Here is a 25,113-nt window from a genome sequence, read left to right on the forward strand (position 1 = left end):
TCATCAAAGCAATCTCTGTCACTGACATATCTTATTGTAATATATGTCAACACTTCAATATATGTCACATATATATAAATAAATAACTTTGATGCTTGCCGCATCCAAGAAAATTATTTTGAAAACTATCAGCACCTATTACCACAGTATCATGTGGGGAAAATACCGATCCAATGAAACAGCGGCTCGTAAAAATGGACCTGGTGTGGTCGCCTCAATGACGTATAAACTTGCCATATGTGTACGTATGGGTGTGTAGGTGCGTGTGTGTGTGTCAGAACAACCAATTGCGCAAAACAGTAAACGTGCTGCATGTTTCTTACTGGTCCAACTGGAAACTTCACCAGGATATGTTACTGACATATGTGACGTCCATTATATTCACGTAAGCATATGCGCAGGATATGGGTTATTGCCCCCCCCCCCCCCGCTCTGGCCTTCTCCCATCTTTCAATTTCCCATCCCCTTACTCAACCATATATATATATATATATATATATATATATATATATATATATATATATATATATATATATATATATATATATATATATATATATATATATATATATAAACGAAGAAGCTTTTCACTACCATGCAATCGATTGAAATAATCAAAAGGAAATTCTATTAGTTTTGTAAGGTTATGGCAAATAACATAAGTAACCGTGGTTTGAACTGTATTTCCATAATAATTCATACTTGATCTGCTTGTCCCTAATGGCGTTCCATATGGAAACATAATCCAGAAAAGATGCTAATTTTTGTATATACCATTAAACCATAGGGAGGTACCAATGTAGGTGCGATGTGCGTTACTTCCTCAATAGCAAATTTCTTGACTGTATTAATTGTTTTTAATGAAATACCTACACAATAATAATAATTCACATAAATTTAGTGACATTTAAACAAGCATTAATAACATTAAGCTTCAGCTACAACAGAAATATCTTCATTTTAATACACTAATACCCCTATAAGTATTCCTATGGTATCTACAGTAGCTTTACAGGTACGTGAATTTTTTTAAAGCTTTTTTACAATATTATTCATCACAACAGAGCTTGCTAGAATCTTAACGTTAATATGTTGGACTTAAAATGATAAACAAAACTGATTAAATAATCTACTTTACTTAGTAATGTGATCCAGCATTTCAATTTGACAAAATAAAGCCATTTTACAACTCACTACGAGGACAAGTTTTCTCAATTATGAGCTATATAAATAATGGTCATATTTAATTATATTCGATGGTGGCCCAAAGAAGCCGTACGGACTACATTGCAACAATCGGAATGAAAACGAAACGGAATGAAACGAAACTTTACTTTACTATATACTATGAAACTTACTCTCAAACTTACTCGCTCTAGCTTCAACCTTTATTTACGATAAGTCATTGTGTTCTGGCTTATTTGTGGACCACCATTTTTCTTGTCATTATTTATGTTCTATTATATTTTTTTATTGATATTAATATTTTTGTCTCTATTTTAAATGCAGGTCTATTCTGCAGTACCATATTAATTCGTTTCCTTCGACACTTCACCTCCATTTTCACTTGACTAATTTCTACTTACAGTTATAATACCAACTTACAGTTTCAAACAAATGGGCGTTAACAGTTCTGTTAAGATCGTAACGCAGAGTTAACCCAAAAAGTATATCATGCTTTAAAAATTAATTGCTGAAATTTTGAAAAAAACTTTGAGAGATGTTCTAACTCTCCACTTTATCCTCAGGAATATTCATCAGGAGTAGAATAGGACATCAACATTTTCACCTGGGGAAATGGTTGTGTGAAGTTACTGGGAGAGGGATCGTAAGGGGGCCGGAGGGGCAGTTAGGAGGGGCGGGAAGAGGGATGGTTATATAGGAGGGGCGGGGAGAGGGATAGTTAGGAGGGGTCAGGGAAGAGAGATAGTGAGGAGGGCGGGAAGAGGGATGGTAAGGAAGGCCAAGGAATATAATGAATCCTTTAAAGGTCACCAGTATTTCCCTCAAATATGTAAGAAATTAAATATTGGTCTCTCATTTTCAAATTTGAAGAATGATTTTACCGTCATCATCAAAGCAATCTCTTTCACTGACACATCTTATTGTATTATATGTCAACACTTCAATATATGTTACAAACATATATCAATAAATAACTTTGGTGGTTGCCACATGTATTTTGAAAACTTTTAGCACTTATTACTGACCACAGTATCATGTGGGGAAAATACCGATCCAATGAAACAGTGGCTCGTAAAAATGGACCTGGTATGGTCGCCTCGATGACGTATAAACTTGCCATATGTGTGTATATGTGTGTATACGTGTGTATATGTGTGTAGGGGGTGGGAGGGGGAGGTTGCAGAAGTTCGGGTGCAGAAAGGGAGGTATGTCAACCTCCACCATTGGATGATCATCTGACATTGAGCTATAGGGATCATATTTACACCCAGGCCTAGAAAGAAAGGATTCAAGATGGCTACAATCCTGGAGTAAATTCAGGGCTCCACGCTAATATTCTATAACAAATTATGCATTTTCATTTTCAAAATACACTGAAGGAAAACTGATGAATCAAGAAAGAGTGCCCAATGACAATTTTCCCTGGAGCCCTATCTGGCTCACAACAGCACTATTTTTACTGATAGAACAAGGCTACATTAAAGTAGACATATTTCCAGAATGTCATCACCCTAATAATGGAGAAAGTGACTTTTTAGGTCACCCTAAGGTTGAAGATTCTGGTGAAAAAGATGGATGTGGCATGCATGAGAATTGGAAGCCCACTGAATAAAGACAGGGCCCCAAGTTATAGGTTTCAGTAACTAGGATTGTGTTGTGTCCCTGCTAAACTAGACTTAACTGAATAAAATGGGGGGGGGGGGAGCTGTTAGTTAGAGGGGTTGGGTGAGGAAGCATATGGATGGCCACTTGACTAGCGTAGGCAATCAAATTTAAAAGTAACAGCGGATTATTTGTTTTACAACGAAAGAGAGGAAAAAAGATATGGTTGGGTTTTGCAATGTGAATTCAACTCTCATGTTTGTTATGCTTCGCACATTAAATTAATATGATTATTATATATATATCATCATTATAATCATTATATAATCATTATTATAATATCATCATGATAATATCATCATTATACTCTAGGCAATATCACATCTCAATCATGTTAACTACTCATAGCAATTAACAATATCCATTCCAATGAAAATCCCTCAAATCACAATCTGTTTATTTGGGATTAATTCTCCTTTCTTTCTTGTTTTTTTATTGCAAACACAGCAATAGTTCAAAAAAATAAAGGAGAGAAAGACAAATATATCACACAACAAAAGAGGAGATTTTATATCACAGCAACCTAGTTAGCAGTCTTTGATTGTGGAAAAACAAATATTTATCATAGAGGCACTTATCATGATACTCTGTGTATTCAATTTGGTTGCCAAATAAATAGGAATGATATAAATTCATCTTAGCGTTTCTTTCAGGCAAGTTAGTTTGTATGTATAACGTTACACTATGTCACACAGTGTAACATAACAGTAGGCTATAGTATAACATATAATTACATACATAATAATTATAAACTAGCCTTATTCTTTGTGATGTCGTTCACAAACTGCTGTGCGTCATTATACATGATAATGAATGGTTATGAGTGCGATAGTGCAAATATTTCATGAGTTGAAAGATGGAATGTTCCATTCAACGAGGCGCAGTCGAGTTGAATGGAACAAATTACATCTTTCAACAAATGAAATATTTGCACTATTGCATGAATGGAAACCATTCATTATTTGTTTTATACAACACCTTCAAATTTGGATATAATTGGATGTAAAATGCACTCATGCAACAGATTGTTTTGAACAGACAGGTTTCTCTGCTCTCTTACCATTGAAAAAGTGCTATAAAAAAAGTATAACCCATGGTTCTATTTCATAGAGTGCAATAGAGCGGATTTTGCATGCAATCGACGAGCAATTGACCAATCAAATGGCCGGAATATAATTAGGTGTTGTATAAAACAGTATAGCATTGCAAAACATAAAATATTAAAGCATAGCATAGCATAGCCTAACATAACATAACATCACTAACGCACTGTACCAGCCTAATTCTTTGTGATGTCATTCAAAACCACTGCATATTATAACAGTATAGCATATCATGACATCACATACCATACAACATATCCTAACACAACAAAACTAATGTAGTTGCCTAATTCTTCTTAGGTGCCCTTCACAATCGCTGCACACTATAGGTGGGGTGTCACAGAGAGCAGTAAAGGAGTTCTAAGAGTTTTGTCATGATACATGAATCTTTGCAGGTCATTTTATAACTTGAAAAGACTGATCAAACAATGCAAATATGACACAATAGCATAAACTCCTACAGACTCAAGGATCCACCTGGGCAGAGCTGGGAGATTGAAAGGAGCGCACACATTCGGTGCGTTGAACATACCCAGCACCTTTAGGCCCTAAGGGGAAATCAATGCCATTGGCACCTTGACCTGGAGGCAGATTACAAAAGTAAAAGTGCACAGAGAGAGAGAGATAAACACACACCCACCCACTCACAGACACTAAATAAACGTTTCAGCCATGAAGATTGATACCAGGGAAGCAAATCTAAGGTTTATGAAAGTTTGAGCACGAGTGACCTTTAGTTGCCTTTCTGGCATACATTAAGTACATGAGACCTATCATGTAACTACAAATAAATCATACATTACGGCAACATCATATTGATGATTGGGACTGAACATCTGCTGTACTCATAAGCCTTCATCTCCCCCTCTTCTGATTTGAATGCCTCCATCACATATTCTGGGTATCTTTTACCCCATAAACATTAACTAAATATTTATCATAAATGTAATATGTGCTGCTTTATTATTTCCATATACCTCCATATACTTTTTTTGCCATTTTTCAAGAAAAGACAAAGATATCGGGAAATATCGAATGACTTTCAATAACAATTTAATCATTTCAATTTCTGTCTCTGATGTAGAATTTTAGTGTAAAATTGTATGTAAATGGCCTCACAAATGCTACAGTAGGGATGTGTGATAAATCAAGCTGGCATCTACAACACTATGATTACTTCTCCTGCAAGTTAAACCGGCAAACAGGACAGGTGGCAGTCTGAAAAGAAAAGGAAAAAAAAAACACAAAATATAAAAGATGATACAGCAGTTGGCCACTTTATTTACAGTGATATGAACCACAACAACATTGAGGGGAGGGGAGGGGAGGGGAGGGGAGGGGAGGGGAGGGGAGGGGAGAAGAGGAGAGGAGAGGAGAGGAGAGGAGAGGAGAGGAGAGGAGAGGAGAGGAGAGGAGAGGAGAGGAGAGGAGAGGAGAGGAGAGGAGAGGAGAGGAGAGGAGAGGAGAGGAGAGGAGAGGAGAGGAGAGGAGAGGAGAGGAGAGGAGAGGAGAGGAGAGGAGAGGAGAGGAGAGGAGAGGAGAGGAGAGGAGAGGAGAGGAGAGGAGAGGAGAGGAGAGGAGAGGAGAGGAGAGGAGAGGAGAGGAGAGGAGAGGAGAGGAGAGGAGAGGAGAGGAGAGGAGAGGAGAGGAGAGGAGAGGAGAGGAGAGGAGAGGAGAGGAGAGGAGAGGAGAGGAGAGGAGAGGAGAGGAGAGGAGAGGAGAGGAGAGGAGAGGAGAGGAGAGGAGAGGAGAGGAGAGGAGAGGAGAGGAGAGGAGAGGAGAGGAGAGGAGAGGAGAGGAGAGGAGAGGAGAGGAGAGGAGAGGAGAGGAGAGGAGAGGAGAGGAGAGGAGAGGAGAGGAGAGGAGAGGAGAGGAGAGGAGAGGAGAGGAGAGGAGAGGAGAGGAGAGGAGAGGAGAGGAGAGGAGAGGAGAGGAGAGGAGAGGAGAGGAGAGGAGAGGAGAGGAGAGGAGAGGAGAGGAGAGGAGAGGAGAGGAGAGGAGAGGAGAGGAGAGGAGAGGAGAGGTTAGGAGTCCTACAAATTGGGAGACTAGTGAATGGCAAAGAACACTGTTATACCAGTTAAGGCAGTTAAAACGGGAGAAGAAAAAGAGGTACTGTGCTGTCAGATATGTGATTTTGTAGGAATTATGAGGGTAGAAGAAAGGGGGAGCAGTTGGCGATGTCGAGTTAGAAATCTATGGGTGATGTTACACATTTATTCTTATGTTTGCTGAAGTCCTCTTAATAACAACTTTGGAACATAAGGATATTACACTGCACAAAGCTGACTTTTTTTGACTAAGAAAAAGAAAAACACAGTTATTGTCAAAGTAAATGCATAACCTACAGAAGGGTAGGTTTTCAAATTGATTTGTTGCTTTTAATTATCAACGAGCCAGTTATCAAAAGAGAATAAATTTCAAAGCAACCCACTCTATAACCAGCAGAACTTAATTAATTAGACAGATCCTCTTACTGTTAGTAAGAAGAAAAAGAACTGTTTTGCTGTTTAAGAACACACAAAGAAACCAAGCGAAATCTGTCAGAGATCTTGCTTTTGTTACCTGTGAACAATATTTAATCACGCTTCCTGATAGCCTGACTTACATGTATCGTCATGGAAACCTACCTCATAAAATACTCCTTCATTCACAAATCCTTACAGAACAGTATCAAATGTATTTACTTGGAAATGCAGTTTAATTCATGAGAGGAAGCAAGGCGCAATTTATAAATATGGCTATAAAACCATCGTTTGCTTCAAACTAAGTCTTTTCTATACACTATTATTTTTTTTTATGAGCTATTGTGAGATATAAAATTTTAACTAAGCTTTGAACACCTACTATCTAAATTATGGGATGACTTTTTATGCAAACACAACCTTACATATTCATGAGACTTTTAGCAGCACCACTGGACAAACAACTCATTCTAGTTCCAGCCATAAAATTCTCCCTTGAGTTTTTACTACTTTGATATCAATTGCAATCTTTGGTTGGGTTCTAACTGTTTGATAGTTTGCTCAAGCTGTGTCTAATATTCAAACATTAAGTCAGGCTGCCCCATCAATCTAACATAGAACAGGTCCATGTGATTATAACAAACACTTGCTTGTTTCTGATTGGAGGGTTTAGCAAATCACCCACGACACATACTACAAACTGTTGAGGGCACACAAATATATATTTTATAGTCTGTTTTTCTTTTCCTTTTGATCTGCCCTGTAGTCACGTCATAATAGTCCTTGACCGTTATGTATTAGTGGTCGCAGGTACGTAGCCAGGAATTTGTCAAGGGAGGGGCGAACCTGTAGGCAAACTATCAGAGCCGTAGATTCTGCATTGAAAACTATCTAAGCGTAGCGCCACCATGGTTGGCGTGAAGCGTACACGAAAAGTTTGGCTGAAAATGCCTCCTAGATCGCTGGAAATGGCACTTCCCAGGCCTTGTTAGTTGCATCTTAGCATTTTGTCTTTTGAAATTACTAGCGATATCATAAAAACATACAATAAAAAATATGCTCAAGGGGGGGGCGGCTGCCCCCTTTGCCCCCCCCCTTGGCTACACACCTGAGTGGTCGTATTATTATTAGCCTGGGTCTGTAGACGCTACTGTTCACAGCTGTTTTCCCAAAAGTAACATTGACTGCTTGCTTCCATGTATATTTTACTGTCACGTTCAACCCTTTCAAGACTACGTATTAGTAGTGCACCAATTTTGTACAGTCATAGTTTTTATGTACAATGCAATTTGAAGGTTTGTACTTTTCTCTTCAAGCAGGGTCAGTTCAAGCTACAATTGGATCACTTTGGGAAGCGAAACACGTAAACAAAAATTGATTTTTGTTTACTTGAAACTTATGCTGACAGTTTCACTCAACACCCTATGCTCTCTCAAGTTGCCTTTAAAGTAAAAAGATGATTGGTATGGATTACATCAGCATTTGTGCTGTGTCAATACCAATGTAAACCAAGATTAAACTGTGGACATTGACAGAGAAGAAAAGAGTGGGTTTGGGGGGGGGGGGACGTGGAAGAGAGAGTGCCATCATTTCTTCCATTTTGGAGAATTTACGGAAGAAGAAACCTGCAAAATCAGGTTTTGGAAAATCCATTGCAACATTTCACGACAGTTAATGACAACTGCAGGCCTAAGCAATACTATCTTCAATGGTCTGGAAGAAACCAATCCACATATTCAAACTATTATGATAGCAAAATGTGCTGCTGTGTTCTGTTCAAATATTTGAATGGAATGTCAATATATTAATAGAAGGAACTAGTAATTACATTTAAGATTTTGCTAAATATTGAATGGTATGTAAACATAAGTTGGAGGACACTGATTGCAATACAGCTGTGCTACACACAATGTCATGACTGCTTTCAGAGCACTTAGCGAATACCCTACACGTATCGTGGCATTTTTTTTTATTGTATTTTTCCTTATTCATGTGATTTGATCACTTGGCAGTTGACTACCATATCAATGAATAAATTACTCCCTAGATCATAGCTAGCAGGTAGAAAAAATGTTGTGTTAGCTCTCACAGCATCACAGCTGAAAAATTGATATACATGATTAAAAGCAAAGTTAACGATAAAAATTGAGTCAATTAATAATTTATATGCCAACATCAAATATTTCCAACATGATAGTAGGAACTCACTTGGTGTCAAGTCTGTTTTTTCTGCTCCAAATGAGAGATGAGGCAAGTTTACTGTCTTCAAATATAACACTGAATCATTTCACTGCTAAAAATAGGGGGACTTGGAATCATTTAACTTGAGACTAATTGGATCATATCGTTGTCATTAGCAAGACTGAGAATGACCTTAATATAGGTGCACAAATTATTTTCAATATATGAACTCTCAGCTGCTGAAGTGTGTTGAACTGTTAAATTTTTTAGCATATGATGACAATCTATAAAGGAAGTCTGGAAATTCTCTTGACAGAAAAAAGGCAAGTGAAGAGGGGGTGAAAAAAGTAAAGGAAAGGAGTTAATTGACAAGGAATTTTATACAACTGTTCAACAGTAGATGGAGCTCTTGTGTAAACTGCACCATGTTCCTTCTTAATGTCCAAGAGAACTTGAGAATTTGAAGTTTTAACTCTGGCGATTCTGGGACACTAATAGTGTTACTTTTTGATGTTATAAGATTCATCAACCCCGCCCTTCAGTTTTTCTAACTTTTTGAAAATGTACGTTATTTCTACTCTGATTGTAGTTTTTACCGACTGAATCCAGGAGGAAAGTTAGTAAATACATAGTGATTGTTTCCCAGCAGTAGACTTGGTCAGCACTCACCAGAAAATTAACAGTAGCTGCAACACTTTTATCGCAGTAAATTAAATACACAATTCATCAGAAAAAGTGAAATGCAAACAGCGGGGTTGAAATGTTCTCTAGTAACATGGCTTTTACTTCTTTGCTCTGTCCATTGTACAGTACAACGCAGATGCACCACCTGCTGTGATCTGTCCAGGGGACAGAGCACCACATAAGCACCATCTGTGGTGCTCTGTCCGGGGTACAGAGCACCACACTTGCACAATCTGTGTAGCTCTGTTCAGGTACAGAGCATCACATTTGCACCATCTGTGTAGCTCTGTTCAGGGTACAGAACACCACATATGCACCATCTATGGTGCTCTGTTCAGGGAACAGAGCATCACATTTGCACCATCTGTGTAGCTCTGTTCAGGTACAGAGCATCACATTTGCACCATCTGTGGTGCTCTGTTCAGGGTACAGAGCTTCACATTTGCACCATCTGTGGTCTACCAATTTACAGGACACTGAAGACACATGTGGAAAAACTTCAAAGAGCAATAATGCTAATTTTTCGTCCGGAACTAGTATTCCAGAAACAGAATTAATGATAAGCGATGCCAGAAGTAAACTTAAGGTGTCCTAGTGTATCTCATATGTAATTCAATTCTTTATTTGATATCGTACAGATTCCTAGACTAGAGCTTACAATATTCTTTATTCTTTATTCATTGGAAATATGTATGATATCAGGTTTTGATTGCCTGAATAGCAAGGGCAACCATTTCTCAAGCAGAAGGCATCGTGAGATATTTCTGTAAAAATTTTAAATGGAGTACACCAATGTCGCTGCCATCCATTTTGCTGAGCCCTGATACTGGTGACTTTTACAAGCTCTGACTTTAACCTAGCTGACTGCACAATAAACACAAATACTACAACAACGAACAGAACCACAACATGGGTTTAACTTCTAATGAGTGATTTTCAAAGTCACGTTTGGTAAAATGCCTCATTATACCTCAACAATACAATATCAAGGGGGATGAAAGGGTAGCAAACTCCAAAGACTTGCAAATCAATTCATACAACATTATATCAATTCATGCTTAGAGTTTCAATTGAGGGGTTTCTGATTACATGTGGAGATTTGGCATTGATCCTTTAGTTTTTAGAATGAGGGGTGTCAGATTAAGAATTGATACTTCTGCATATAGTTTTTAGATTGGGGGGTATCCGGATATGTGTGGAGATCCCGCATAGATCTTTTAGTTCTTTAATAGAGGGATGTTTGACTATGTATGGAGATTTGGCATTGATCCTAAAGTTGTTAGACTAAGGGCTATCTGATTAAGAATATCTCAAAGCCTCAAAGCACTTTACATCGGACTAAAGTAAAATGTTTAGAATCCAAAGGTTATTAAAATTACTGTAAATAATACATGCAGAGATATAAAGGAATAAAGTAGTTTATATATATATATATATATATATATATATATATACGTATATATACAGTATATATATATATATCTGATTACGTGTGGAAAATTACTATAAATTTGGAAATGTTTGTGACATTCATTAGTTTGTTTTAATCTAAGAGGACAGACAAATTTATTACATCTTCATGCTCTCAAAACATGGATAAGTAGGTTCCTTACCCCCTCCCCCTTCCATTATCTACAAAGCACTTGGAACGTTACAATATATGACCTAGTTGTGGACTTGAATATTCAATGGACTGATTCTGTGATCTTCAAACAGAATGGACCAAGGCTCTTCTACCACTTCCTCATCAAGTCTTACGACAGTCAGTGGTTGCTCTTACTACGTACAGTGCAATAAATTTCACGGTGATTAACCATGTAGGTACGATCCTGCTCGCCTAATAAATTTCTATTCTTTTGTATCCTTTCAGACGGAAATGAAGAGACCTTGGAAAGAAAAACCAATCTCAAATCAATATTGCATTTAAGCCAACAGTGGGAGTATAAAGGGGAGTTATTAGTCTTTATACTGATATTAAACGACTGAGCGAGCAAAGTTTTTCATTAATATTTGATACATTTATAACCCTCTCTCTTCCTTTCTTCATGTACTAAATCACTGTTATAGAGAACCGATAATTCTCTTGTCAGTGAACTAAGCCATCAATCTGCTGAAAGGCTAATTGTAACCTAACTATGTCCCGATGTAATATTATTCATTTATTCAGGAACAAAGTAACAATAGATAATCAAACAGACAGTTATTGCAAAAGCTAGAAAAGCAGGAAGGCAAGGGGAAAGATTTCATAAAAAATAAATTGTAAATATGCTATAAAATTGAAAACAAATAGTAGTAGCAAGGTTGAGTTGTAAGTTATTATTTTTTCTGATAAAATAGGATCAATATTAATGATTTTTTTTTCTCTTGTATTTTTGGTTCATGTTTTTAATATATATTTTGGTAAAGACTTCAGTCTTAATAGTGAAACTTATCACTCTCGTTGTGATAACCATCACTATATTTTTGACAAAAAATTGACAAAACAGATGGGAGTCAAACAAAATGACTGATAAAAAATATTGAAATGGAAAAAACACAAAAAGTATAAAAACAATTTATGAGATGTGAGGGTGTCTCCTTCAAACACTTAATTGACTAATATCTTATACTGTATAAGATCAACCTGTTTATGTTTTGAACACCCAATGCCCCACCCCCTCCCCCAATCTTCCCTCACCCTGATGCAGCCTTCTTCATTTCAAAAGTATCAAAATGAAGTTGTCTGTTCATCATACTGATTGAACACTAGCAAACTAGCTGATTAATCAACTGTTGTTGTACATTTTTGTACGTTGTGCACATAAATGGTACATTCCTGCCATCACGGTAAACATGTTTGACAACAGCATGCCAGCTCGACTCAGTGAATTTTGCCTTGCGCCCCTCCCCCCCCCCCCCAACATAGAAAACAGGTGGGCAAAAGTGTGGCCTGTAGACCACATTCAGCCTCAAGCAAACTTTCTGCTGCCACAAGAAAGGTTTTCAAATCATTATTAATTTGGCCTGCAGAATCATATATGACAAAGGAAAAACTTAAAAGCTATGTTCCCTTTGGGTAGACCATATAAGAAGTTTGAGGCTTACTAAAGCTGTATACCGTTTTTTATATTTGTTATGCTGCAACATTAAACAGATGGACAATATGCATGAAGAATAGTTTGATTGATTATTTGACCATATATGGTAATCATGGCATTTTACTAGAGTAGCTACAGTATATCAAGAAGTGTTGCCAGCAGATTGGGTATACATTTTACTGTGGCCTTAAAGATCCATGTCCACCCACTCCTACTGTATGACAAATACACAATATATATTACGCTACATGCATACCTCCCTCCCTACAGGCTGTTCATGCTTCTCCTATTGCAATATATACTGTAGACTGACCTATGTCACAGACAAATGGACAAATTTCTATTTTAACAATATAGCTGTAATATTTATGATCTGTGCAATTATATCAATACAGAAGACTCTTGCAACAACATTTCTTGACCGATGACAGGGGGCTACAGTAGAACCATCGAAGGGAGAGGGAGAGCAAAAAGTATCCTTGAATGAACGTTAGTCGCTGGCACTCCATGCAGTGTACATAAACAGGACTGACTTAATATTTTAGCTTTCAGAGATGTCTTTTATACAAACATGGCACGATATACCACTACTGTTTGTCAAATAAGTATGACAAAACGTCCCAGAATTGTCAACTAGCAGCTATAGACAGAACTGAGGAAAATGTAAAATGTATGCAAAACCATCTCCAATGTCTTAGTTCTAACATTTTATGCTCCAAAAGGCCTTGACCGCAAGCCAAAATTGTGTGCTCTAAATATTCCTAAATATACTTTACTTTTCATTTTTGGTAGATTTACCATAAAAGTTGTCCTACTAACTAGTAAAATAATTTAATTTCCGATCAATATCTATATATGGCAGTCGTTTCATCAAATTCTTGCTTGGATGAAACGAACCTGTTTTTTCTCTTTTTATTTTGCTGCTGTTGCGTAAATCTCCTCCTATTCCTCTTACACTACAGACTACTGAGGCAGCTTAACTATTAATGCAGCCATCTTTACATACAATAAATTGGAAAATTACACAGATGATACATGGAAGACCTACTTGACAGTGTTATTAAAAGTGTTGAATGATCATCAATGTAAGCTCATGAAAGCATGAAATGATCCAAATACAATGGGCATACACATAATCCACTCCTTCAATTATTTACATATCAACTGAAAGAGGAAGAAGAAACAAAATTGTGCATTGTGATGACACTGCACTAATTAGCAGACGTTGTTAACACAAAGTCAGCAGAATGTTGTCTTATGAACAGTACATTATGTCACTTATGAATATCGATTTAATACTTTAAAATGTCATATTTACAGCCTTTCTTCCATGAAAGTAGAACATAATAAACAGATTTAGTAGTACCCAGAGTTTTTTTTTCAGTTTTTTTTGTTTACTAGCTGTTTGTTTTTGCATTTTCTCATGTCTATTAGGAGCTTTAATGCACAGGGTTTAAATGGCACTTAAAGTAGGTCCAAAGTTTTTTTTTTTTGGTTACACAACCAAACTTTTCAAGTTCACTTATACAAGTAACTCATTGTATTATATCCCCCATAAAATTCTGGTCTAATGAATGGGGATGAAAGTCAATTTTTTCTTGTGGCTCATCTTTAGCCACCTTTCATCTTTAGCCTTCTTTAGCCTTTGTCGTCATCTTTAGCCTTTAGCATCTTTAGTCATCTTTAGCCTTTGTCGTAAAACAAACAATTGCTCGATGGTGGGGTTGTTTCAATATTGTTGGTATAGATATTAATGATACCATTTATACAATAGTTAATGTTTATGCACCAAACTGGGATGGTCCTCACAACACATTTTATTCGAAATGTTCTGCTTGCTTGTTAAACTATGGAGTATCTACAAGGTTTTTTCTCAGTTGCTCTGTGCAGAAATTCGTTGGTTAACTGATTGGTGATGTTAACATTCAAATCTCAATGTATGCGGATGATGCAGCTATTTTTCTCCATGATAATAATATCTCATTAAAAGAGAGTTATTGAAATCTTGAACGATTATTACAGACTTTCTGGCCTGAAAGTGAACTTCAGCAAATTTTTTACTCACTATAAGAAAGTAACAAACCAAATATGAGCTATGTGGGGATCTTGGGATATCATGTTTTCAAGGTTTGTGTGTATAACGCTTTACATAGTGTGACCTTTGATGACCCCAAATGACCTTTGACCTTATAGGGAGCCACATGCAAAATATGAGAGCCAATAAAGTTTCTGGAGATATCATGTTTACAAGTGTTTCAAGTTTTGACTACTGGTGATCTTAAAATGACCTACACCAAATTGTATAAAACTGTACAATACATGCATGATTGAGCTCCTTTGATGTTCAGGTTCTGGAGATACAGATTTTTATATTTTGCACTTTGCTGACCGAAAATGACCTTTGACCTCCACTCAATACATAGAGTGCTTGTACTCATATATAAAGAAGCCACATGCTAAATATGAGAACTGCAGAGGTTACCCATCTTGAGATATCGTGATTACAAGCTAAGGTGTCAGATCCACACAAACAGGCCAACTTGACTGAATCTGGTTACTTGCCTGCGTATGGCAAGTAACCAGAAAGAATAAGCATAGAAGGATAATTACTTATTAATTGATGGGACAATAGGAAAAACAAGAACAAAGGAATGCCTGAACACATTAACAGGTTATTCTAGCATTGTTGGTATTAGCTCATAGTTTGGTTGAAGGCTATACAAGTATAACATTAACAATTTTGGCCCCGGGTACTTGCCTAAAGTGGCATAGATCAGGGGTGGGCACATAATGGATCTTGTTGACAATAATGAAATTGTGTACCCCCATCCACGGGCCACAGCTCTTAAGGATGTACCAACTGCCATGATGTAGAAAAATTACCTCATGAGGTCAACAAAAGCCAAAACAGTCTCACATGCTCATTTTCCATCTTTTTATGTTGAAATATCCTATCAAACGTAGGCAATATGCCCAAAAGTATACATATTTCATGTTGCGCCCTACCATACGTGTTTTCAAAACCGTCTCGTTGGCTGCAATAAAACTGTCCAAGGGCCGCATGTGGCCCACTGTCGGCCCTTTGCAGCCCAGCTGTGGTATGGAACGGTAACTACAGTAGTAGAAACTATGTTTTTTTTAGTTTTTTTTATTTATTTACATCGCACTACATGTTATACTGCTACATAGCACAGCACATGCCTAATCATCCATAGCTCTTCACAACCATAACCTGTCGTTAAAAACCGTACAATCAAAGCCTTTTCAGTGGATCTAAAATTCAAACATCACTTTGGACTTGTCAGATGTTCCAGTGATAATATCGTCTCCCTGCGACATAATTTACAGAGTCGCCCCGATTAATGTGAGAACAGCATATATGCTTTAAGACAGTCCAAACTGAAATGCTTTTTGCAAAGCATTTTTTTTTTTTTGACTCACCTTGTTTAACCAGACAGAGATGCAGGTAGAGTGAAAGAAGTGACAACATGATAACTCGGTAACAGTCTCTTGTAACTCATACTCCACATGGCATATGGCACATTTAAATTCCTTCTCTGCTAAGACCAAAACAAGAGGAGAGAGGGAGAAGAAAAGAAGCAAATATTATCTAAGTGTCATCAAAACATTTTACAAAGAAATATCTTTGCAAAAATACTTCCAAAAAGTCTCTCTTCACTTATGTTCACAGCAGGCATTAATAGTAACCATGGCATTCTAAGAGTACAAAACACAATGTCAACTTTTTCAAGACAGACCTACAGGCAATTTACCATCATTGAAATGTTTGAGCTACAAATGGATCAAAAAGCAGCAAAAGTTAAATGCATTCAACATGAACTTACGATACTAGTTGACTTCAGTAAACCATTCTTCAAGCACTAACATAGCTTTTATTAAGAACAAAATTTCAGCTGCCTGTTTTGGAATCCCTAGGTAATGTTGCATTTAAAGTCTCAGTACTTGTTTGCCAAATTTAAACTTCGACCTTTCCAGCTCACTGCGCTAAAAGCTCAGTGAAAATGTGACACCCTTCTATGCAGTTTTCATATCATATACTCATTATTTTTATTGCGTTATCTGTCATTAAAAATTTTGATCTGAATAAAATTCGCCAGAATTATTAACGAGTCCGTATTTTCTACAAACTTCAATCAAAAGTTGCAAGCCCCGCTCAACAGATCATGAGCCAATCAAATCTCTCTGTTTTGTTTACGACCGTTAAGCCTAGGAATACTTTCACTTTCGTGGCTAGTCTGTCTTAGGTCCCTTCTCTTGAATAGTATCTTTCTCTCAGTCTTACTGATGAAGCTTGCAAAATTCCTTCCATTGCAACGAATAAACAGGTGTTTTCAGATGTTTCCTCCGTGGAATTATAAAAAGTGGACGATATGAGTATAGAACTGCTTTAAAATCTTGATCGGGCCGCATGTGTAGACTATTTTGTTTACATTTGTGTAATGAACATGGGCGCCGGTCGCAGTGATTTACGGTAAATCGTTCGTGCCATCAGGGCAACAGAAAATAGATTTCTTTCTTTCCATTGCAACAGCTTTTCTCCATTAAACCCACCCTGGTCAGAGTGCATTTAGAATAAGAAACATTGAATCTACTTTGGAAGTTTGTTTTCCGAAATTCATCAGCAAACAGGTATTGAGACTTTAGAGTCAATAAATCCAACAAACAAGAGCACTAGCTTCTACAATCCTGAAAAGACTGCTCCTGTTCACTAATACATTATTTCAAAGAAATATGCATCACCTAAATCAGTCCTTTGAGATCTGAGATTTTCAAATATTCCAGTAAACCCAAAGGAAAAAGAAGCAAATTAAATACAAATATTGAAAATACCTATTTAACTATTAAAACTTTTTTGAGCTTTTAAACTCATAACAATAATTGATACAACACTCAAATATTGAACATATGACCTGGAGAGAATGAACAGACAGCTCATCTGTCACTGCAACTGCACTCAGTTATTAATTTTCAAAAGACAGAAAAACTGTTAACAAACTTCTTTTCTACTGCAAAAGGCCTGTCTAGGCGAAATATGTACAAGTTAAAAGGGCCTGACATTTGGATCCTAGCAGGATCTTCTTCAGAGGCTAACTGACACAAAGTAAAACTAAAAACACATTAAGAGACAGAAATGGACAGAGAGACTAGACTGGTAGGTCTAACTTTATTCGGTAAATCAGTTTGAATTCAGTACCTTTCATCTCAGCTGTTATTTTTCTCTTCGTTAGGTTCTCTATCAACTCCTCTGTTGCGGGTGGTGGTCTACTTCCTACCAAATCTCCAGTATCTGAGGTTAACCCTGCATCATGCATCTGCTGCGCAAGAAGGCTAAGAACAATGTTCTGCAAGGAATGCAAAAGTGAGACAAATATAGCTTCAAATTTGACAAAACATACTAAAAAAACATGACCACTAGAGAATACATATTTGGAAAGTGTAGGGAAAACATACATTGTCCTGTTTTGCATGAGGGCATGTTAAAGTAAAACTGAGGCATTGTTTTTGAAGTAAAACTGAGGCATTGTTTTCTTAAGTTGAAATATGATCACCAAATAACAAACTGCAAACTGTGGACTGCAAAGTGAAAAAGTTCTTGGGTGCTTGTATTTCATATCCAGATCTACTTAACTATGATTACAGAGATCTGCTTAGGCATTTATTATAACAATCCCTGTTTGTTTAAAAAGTAAGTAAAAAAATAAATGCAACACACATTGATTGGGAAAGCTGGTTTGACATTACCACTAAATATGTCAAAAAGGACATGACGGAAAACTCCTGAAAAGTCTATTAGGTCTGACATCATTAGTACCACATAAACGTATATGTAAGAAGCATGGGGCTACTACTGTGGCTCTGTATAACCAGTTTGCAGTTTGTTACAACCACATCCATGAGACGGGTGGGATATCATCTATAAGAAGAATGAGACATTTTCTAAAAAGCAAAGATGACATTATTATTACAATATATGTACATGTTAAAAGCACGTTACAATTCCTGACAAAGCCTTTGGTTTGACATAACTATTACCACATATATATATAACTGAATTATGCAAGGGCAGGAAATGCCATTTGTGATACTTAATTCATATAGATGGTTGAAATGACCTCTATCGCCATCCATAATATTTAAATTATCAATACATAGATCCATGTGTTCATTTACTGAGCAATCCAAAACTCCTTTCAAAGTTTTCACAGAGAGACTCTAATGAGACTGGGAGAGGTGACAAACGCATTAATGATTTTGGAGGGAAGTTTTGTTCTTTTAACAGACTCAGTTTAGAAAGTATCATGCAAAATAGAAAGCTTCATTTGCCAATTTGCTCTGCCCATTACAGTACCTCTATGAGAAGCTGAACAAACTCATCACCAAGTTCCTGTCTGGCTGAGGTTAGCATCTGAATCATGATGGCTGGGGGTAGTTCGAAGAGGAGCGGTGCAAACAGAGGGCACGCCATGAGAGCCAGATGGTTGGTTACGTTCTCTCCGTCACGTCTGCTTGGAAGGAAGAAAACAAAAGGAATACTATACAACCTGTAATGGAGGTTACATTGAAGTGGCTGATCTGCATGCAGGATGCATGTTATTATGTTAATATCCATTCAGCCCTGGTAGAAGGCATCTAATAAGAGTAACTATAACAGATTGGTGGATGGGTGGGGTGGGGTGGGGGTGAGGGTGGGGGACACATTCTACTACTAATGGACACAGCTGCTACCTTGATCTGAATGTCTCCTGGGTAGGAGGAGGCGGAGTTTCCAATGATCTGAAGCTGGGGGTGGGGTGGGGGTGGGGGACACATTCTTTTACTAATGGACACAGCTGCTACCTTGATCTGAATGTCTCCTGGGTAGGAGAAGGAGGCGGAGTTTCCGATGATCTGAAGCTGGGGGTGGGGTGGGGGTGGGTTGGGGTGGGTTGGGGTGGGGGACACATTCTTTTACTAATGGACAAAGCTGCTACCTTGATCTGAATGTCTCCTGGGTAGGAGAAGGAGGCGGAGTTTCCGATGATCGAGTTGCACCCAACAAGCTATCTCTAGTTGGTGACTGATGGGACAAAGCCTCCCCATGACGTAACGGTGTTAACGATGGTAGTCTACTGCTGGCAGTGCTGTAAATCGATTGGCGAGGCGAGTGCGATGACTGCGGCTGTAGCAAGGTTCCATCGGACGCTGTGTTCACCAATCTTTGTCTAACCCTTTCTCTATCCCTCTGAATCTGACGATTCCTAAACGCGGTGTAATCGTCTCTATTTGTCTGTCGTGACAGCAAACGAGCAGGCGGTTCCTGCACCAGCGGAGAGATGCTTCTCATGCCACGCAGTTCACGACCGCCAAACAAATTTGGCTCGTTTTCGTCAGATATAGGGGATGAGTTCAAATCCTGACCAACTCTGTTTGAAAGACTTGAAAACGGTGAAACATTTCGGCTAGCACGCACGACCCGTGGTCTCTCTGAAAAGGAACTAGATGCATTTGTCCTGATCTCAGGGCTACCTAATCTGAATAATTCATAGCTCAAGAGATCATCATCATGTTCGTCAGAAGAAGACTCCGAATCCACTTCATCCCTTGTTCCTAATGATACAGTTCTCTCAGTTGTTAATCGTTCTAAATTGTCTCTTTGAAACCTGCCATATGCATTCTGTTCAGCAGGTGTAATTCTGTTTTGAAGTCTACTAAAGTTAAGGTTCCTCTGCCTATCTACAACTCTATCTCCATCCAAAGCTGGATAAGTTCTGGATAGGGGTGAACTCGAATCCAGAGAAATCCTATCCCTCGGTGAAAAAGTTTCCAATGAATTAGAATTGGACATTGGACTGGTCAAGCCAGAGGCCAAAGAATGACCGTCTGATTGCTGCTCTTGTGTTGCCATTAATAATGGTGATGAGTTCATCACTCCACCCTCTGATGCCTGACTCCCAACTTGATTACTTCTCAAGCTACGTACGGAACTGTTGGGGATTCTTTCGTCCATGTCACTTCGGTTTATCAGTTCACTTGAAAGTGGATTGCAATTTTCCCTGAAGATATGTAAACTTCCTACTGGACTGGAACTCTCTGTTTGCTTTTCTGAATGTTTTACAATTCTTGAATCATTACTGGTTCCCTGAGAATTAATATTTCCATCTGGAGGCAGAGAGCCATGACTTTCTCCACCAACAGACTGTACTGTTTTACTATCTTTCACACGAACTCCCACTGCCGGTGGTCTTGTCGTCGACGATTTGTCATGTGATTGACCACGTGAGAAGTTCGACGAAGGTTCATTACCACCGTCCGAGCTTTGCCGTTTCACAGGTAAACTGTTCGGTGCAGTCTCACATACCTCCCGAGTAGCTTTCTGTCCTATTTTGTTCTCCCTCGTCGATTTCTGTTGCCGAAAGTGCTTCCGAGTAATTTTGTTTAAATTCCCATGATTTGGCGTATTTCTGTTTGGGGCATCCCATACTCTGCCTTGGTCTTTCCCCAGGTCAGTAAAACCTGAGGTGTTTACCTTGGGGACGTGTTGATCTCTTTCTTTCTTACGACTGACGTCGCTGGTAACTCTTCTCTTTACGTGTCGTTTCTGTTTTGCCGATGATTCATCGTCTTTATTCTCTACTTCGTGACTCTCCTTCTTCTCCTTTCTTTTCGGAATAGCCCCAGCATGGTGAAGCGACTGCGCTGACGGTTTGGTGTTCTGTGCGACGACTAGTCCAGGTTTCCGCCATCCTCTCTGAAATGGTATAGGCTCACCAGATGTTGACATTGAATGTGTCCTTAGGTGCGGTGTCCTGCCACTAGTTCCAACTTGAAGTTCCTTCCCCCGATCTGTAGGACCCTCCCGTCTTGAGTTGGTGAAGTTCGGTGATGGCTTCATATTAATACGTGTACAGTACACACTTTTCTTCAAACCAGAGGAACTCTTGTGAGATGAAAATGACTTTGTTCTACCTCTTCCATGTTTTCAGTCTAGAAAGGAAGAAAAATAGTCTCAGTTTCAATGTGAAGCGCCTTGTTGGCTAATGTCAGTAACAATATTTTATTAAGTACCAGAATCTATGTGCCCAATTTTTAATCAATTTTAATGAAGGCAACATTGATTTTGCCTTAACAGGTTCATGTACAGTTTTGCATTAGACAATTAGTGTAAACTACATCGTGACATCAAGTTACAACATGTACAACTAAAACATGAATTTAAGATTTAGTGAAGGTTCATGAAAAAATCTGACAACAAAGTTTCTTTTCTTTCTTTCATAGTTGGGGCTGTTTTGTGTACTGTCTTTGTTAATCTTACATTACTTTTTCCAATCCCCCCCCCCCCCCCACCCTACTTTATTACCTCCGTTTTGCATTAGTGGCTCTCAGCTGCTCCTGCTTCTTTGGCAACTTAGCAAGTACCATTTAATGTTAACTCATTATACAAGTTAGCAAGTGACTTCGATTTATACCATAAACAGAGTAAAATAAATGTCACATGTCTAGTTCAGAAGCTGAAATGATTTCTCTCTCTCGATACAAATAATTATTAAAATTTGAATTTTGATGAAACTTTCACATCATTAGGTCAGCAATCTCTAACAATTTAATGCATGTATGAGTAACAGAGTGCACTTCCTCTAGTTATCAAACTATGCAACGACCAAAACATTGGTCAAGTTAGACAGGTAGCTTTGTTAATAATCTTAAACATATTAGTCAACTTTATATACGGAACAGGAAGCCAGTTTAAAAGTTTGAAATCCCGAGGAAGTATAGTATCACATATTTTCAGACTTGAAGTAAACCTGATCAAGTTATTTTGAAATGTTTAAAAATTTTTACATTTCTTACTGAGACTACTTTACCAAACACAGCACGCATAATCAATATACTGTAACACTGTATAAGGGCACTGGCAAGAAGTTTCTTTGCCAAAAGACTGAGAAACGGCTCTTTTCTGTAAAGAAATTTGAGCCGGCCATTTATCCTCTTCATAAGACTCACCACGTGTTTTCACCGGTAAGGAAGGCATGAAGTTCGGCACCTAGATACTTAATATTATTAGAATTCTTGATAAGAACACCATTACATATTACACTAAGGAGATTCGCATTCTGTATCATACTAGGTCTACCAAACAAAATAGTTTGTCTTCCTGAGATGCAGGGTGAACAAATTGTCAGAAAACCAACTACAAAGGGATGTTAATTCTCTACTAAAAATAGTTTCAATGGTTTTAAAATCCCTGCCAGAAACCAATAGTGCTGTGTCATCAGTATAAAGTAGCACTCTGCTGGAAACAACATTATGTCACTGACATACAAGGAGAATAATAATGGGCCAATAATAGACCCCTGGGAACACCATTAACAAGTTTAGCTTGACTGGACATGTGACCATTAATGTCAATCATCTGCTGCCTACCAGTTTAATTGGAAGTGAACCAATTAATACAAGAGACATGGCTGCACCCATATACCACACACCTTTAGGCTTCAGTTTAGCCAAAAGGAAGTTATGGTTTACAATGTCAAATGCCTTTTAAGATCAAGTAACACCATCCCAACAAGATTGCCTTTAGCTGTCATTGACCTAATAAAATTGGTAAGATATATTATAGTTGTATCAGTAGAATAAACGTCTGAACCGCATTGAAAATCATTCAGTGTCTTATACTGTATTTACTGAAGTACACACTAGGCCTAATTTGGTTGAACACAACCACACAAAGTACTAAGTAGTGTCTGACCAACCAACAACAATCATGTCAAGTGCAAACGGAATTGTATTGCACTACGACACATTTGTACCCCTACGCAACAGTTAAATACATAATCTGTGTATTGGCCCCTGAAGTTTCAGTAGGCCTACTCGTGCTAGCATAGAACTACGTATATTATTAGCCTAAGTTTGTCTAGTGCTAGGCCTAGGCTGAGTTAATACATGTATGATGTATTACAAGAACTTTAAAGTTGAACGATGACACACTGGTAAGTGGTAACTAAGTTGCTAAGTTAGACTCAGCCCTAGCCTACCGTCTGCATTGCTTGAGGACTTTATTTTTACACCCATGATCACCCTGTAGCATGTACATCATTCATCTTTTGCGATGTGCGAGCTTCATTATTGGTATTCCCGATGTCATTTCACTGTGATGTTACTTTCATTAGTGCTTACACTAGTTACATACGACGGATCATCCTGTCACTAGCCAGGCCTGATTCGGCTACGTAACTACGTAAATTTCATGCTGTGTGTTCGTACAGTACATACAATAACAAGTTGTAAGTGTTAATTGTGACTACGATTGTTTAATGCGTAACATGAACCCTTGATGTGTGGTCTCTCTCTCTGTCATAAAAAAATATACGTAAAAAACAATAATACTTGAGGGCAAGAAATTTTACTTAAGCTTAACTGTATTTTTCATAAGTTTATTTAATCCTACTTAAAATAGAGTAGAATAGAGAAGTTAATGTTAAAACGGCTTGAAATAAGTCCGTAATATGGCGAGAAGGCCTAGATCGATGGGTGACCAAATTGTAAGCCCCAAACCATGGTCGTGTTGGTTTGGATATTTGAAATTTGCATAGTGAGTTAATGAACGCCAAATGGAGTCGAGTTTTTGTAATATTGTGGTTCGGCTCAGACTGACTCTTTACTTTGGCGTTTCTCTCCTCTCCTCCGACCGACCTAATGCTCATTCGTCAAATAACACTATTGAAGCTGAACATACGAAAGCGTAGAAAAGCCATGAATGCGGCAAACATCATACTTAAAGAAAAGTCACCTAATACAGAGCACTAAAACCAAACAATCAACAATCTGCATATCCACTCCAGGCGCGTATCCAGGATTTTCTAACCCGGGGGGCGCGAATTACTATCTAAGCGGAGCGCCACCATCGGTTGGCGTGCAGCGTAGAAGAAAATTTCTGGTTTTGATACCCCCCAGATCACCGGAAATGGCACTTCTCGGGCTTGAAAATGACCAACCAGATGTACACTTTTACCTGAGAACCAAGTATTTCCCAATAGTTTTCTTTCCATCCATAACCTTTTTGAAGATGTTCACCAGTCACACATCATGTTCGACCTCATCGCATCTCCTGTGGATCATTGCTTTTGTAGGTAATTTCTACGTCGCGGTCCACAATACCCGACAGCCCCACGTTTCAAGGTTTTCAGCCCATTATTTGTTGAGAATTTGAAAATTCACATTTCTCGTGAATAAACTCACTTCAAAACATACCCATAATGTTGCAAAAAAATGTCATCTATGGACAACCAATATAGAAAAACCTCCTTGAACCCCTAACAGACCGGTCAAAATTACACTAGTAGAGGGAAGTATGATGAAGAATGTTGGTGAGGAAATTTTCGAAAATTCAGACACACTAATTTATTGGTGTAGAAATATTGCAACCTCTTATAACGGCTATTATAAAACTTGGTTGAAGGAAATGAAAAAAATAGCAGATATTTCCTTCAACCGAACAATACACACATAGGCGTAGGAGGCAGGGGCTCCTACTGAAAGAAAAATAAATTGCAATGATGTAGCTAAAGGAAATGAATAGTTTAAAAAATATCTCCTTGATAATTAAAATAAAGTTGTAAGCTTGGCCGACTAATTCGACATTACTAATGTAAAAGAGAATTTGACATAATTGGACCTCCATGCTTTTTCTCCATCTACATAAGACATTTCGTTGTTTACAGCATCCCGCGGTATACTGCGCAATTTCCACGAACCGTA

The 25,113-nt window shown here is 38.0% G+C and overlaps 1 protein-coding gene across 5 annotated transcripts; it reads right to left on the reverse strand.

Annotated features, from left to right (window-relative positions):
* Positions 1-3,013: 3,013 nt before the first annotated feature.
* On the reverse strand, positions 3,014-23,837 carry LOC139966498 (uncharacterized). 5 transcript variants are annotated; one of them, XM_071969561.1, is made up of 6 exons: positions 23,448-23,837; positions 19,350-21,342; positions 18,728-18,881; positions 17,573-17,720; positions 15,799-15,917; positions 3,014-5,168 (listed from the first exon to the last, which is right to left on the reverse strand). In XM_071969561.1, exons 2-6 carry the CDS (start codon positions 21,248-21,250, stop codon positions 5,124-5,126), a joined length of 2,367 nt encoding a protein of 788 aa, XP_071825662.1. In that variant the 5' UTR covers positions 21,251-21,342; positions 23,448-23,837; the 3' UTR covers positions 3,014-5,123. The 5 variants fall into 5 exon arrangements, with proteins under 5 accessions (XP_071825662.1, XP_071825661.1, XP_071825660.1 ...); XM_071969560.1 differs by having other exon boundaries at positions 23,434-23,837; XM_071969559.1 differs by having other exon boundaries at positions 23,391-23,680.
* Positions 23,838-25,113: the final 1,276 nt, after the last annotated feature.

This window comes from Apostichopus japonicus, chromosome 4 (assembly GCF_037975245.1).
Source record: "Apostichopus japonicus isolate 1M-3 chromosome 4, ASM3797524v1, whole genome shotgun sequence".
In the NCBI taxonomy this organism is placed as follows: domain Eukaryota; kingdom Metazoa; phylum Echinodermata; class Holothuroidea; order Aspidochirotida; family Stichopodidae; genus Apostichopus; species Apostichopus japonicus.

Excerpts from the sequence above, each read along its gene's own strand:
- LOC139966498 (XM_071969561.1), bottom strand. The coding sequence starts at position 21,250 with ATGAAGCCATCACCGAACTTCACCAACTCAAGACGGGAGGGTCCTACA. Across the intron at positions 18,882-19,349 it reads CAGGAGACATTCAGATCAAG|ACGTGACGGAGAGAACGTAA; the intron begins GTAGCAGCTTTG and ends CCTTCCAAGCAG. Across the intron at positions 17,721-18,727 it reads TTGTTCAGCTTCTCATAGAG|AACATTGTTCTTAGCCTTCT; the intron begins GTACTGTAATGG and ends CATTCCTTGCAG.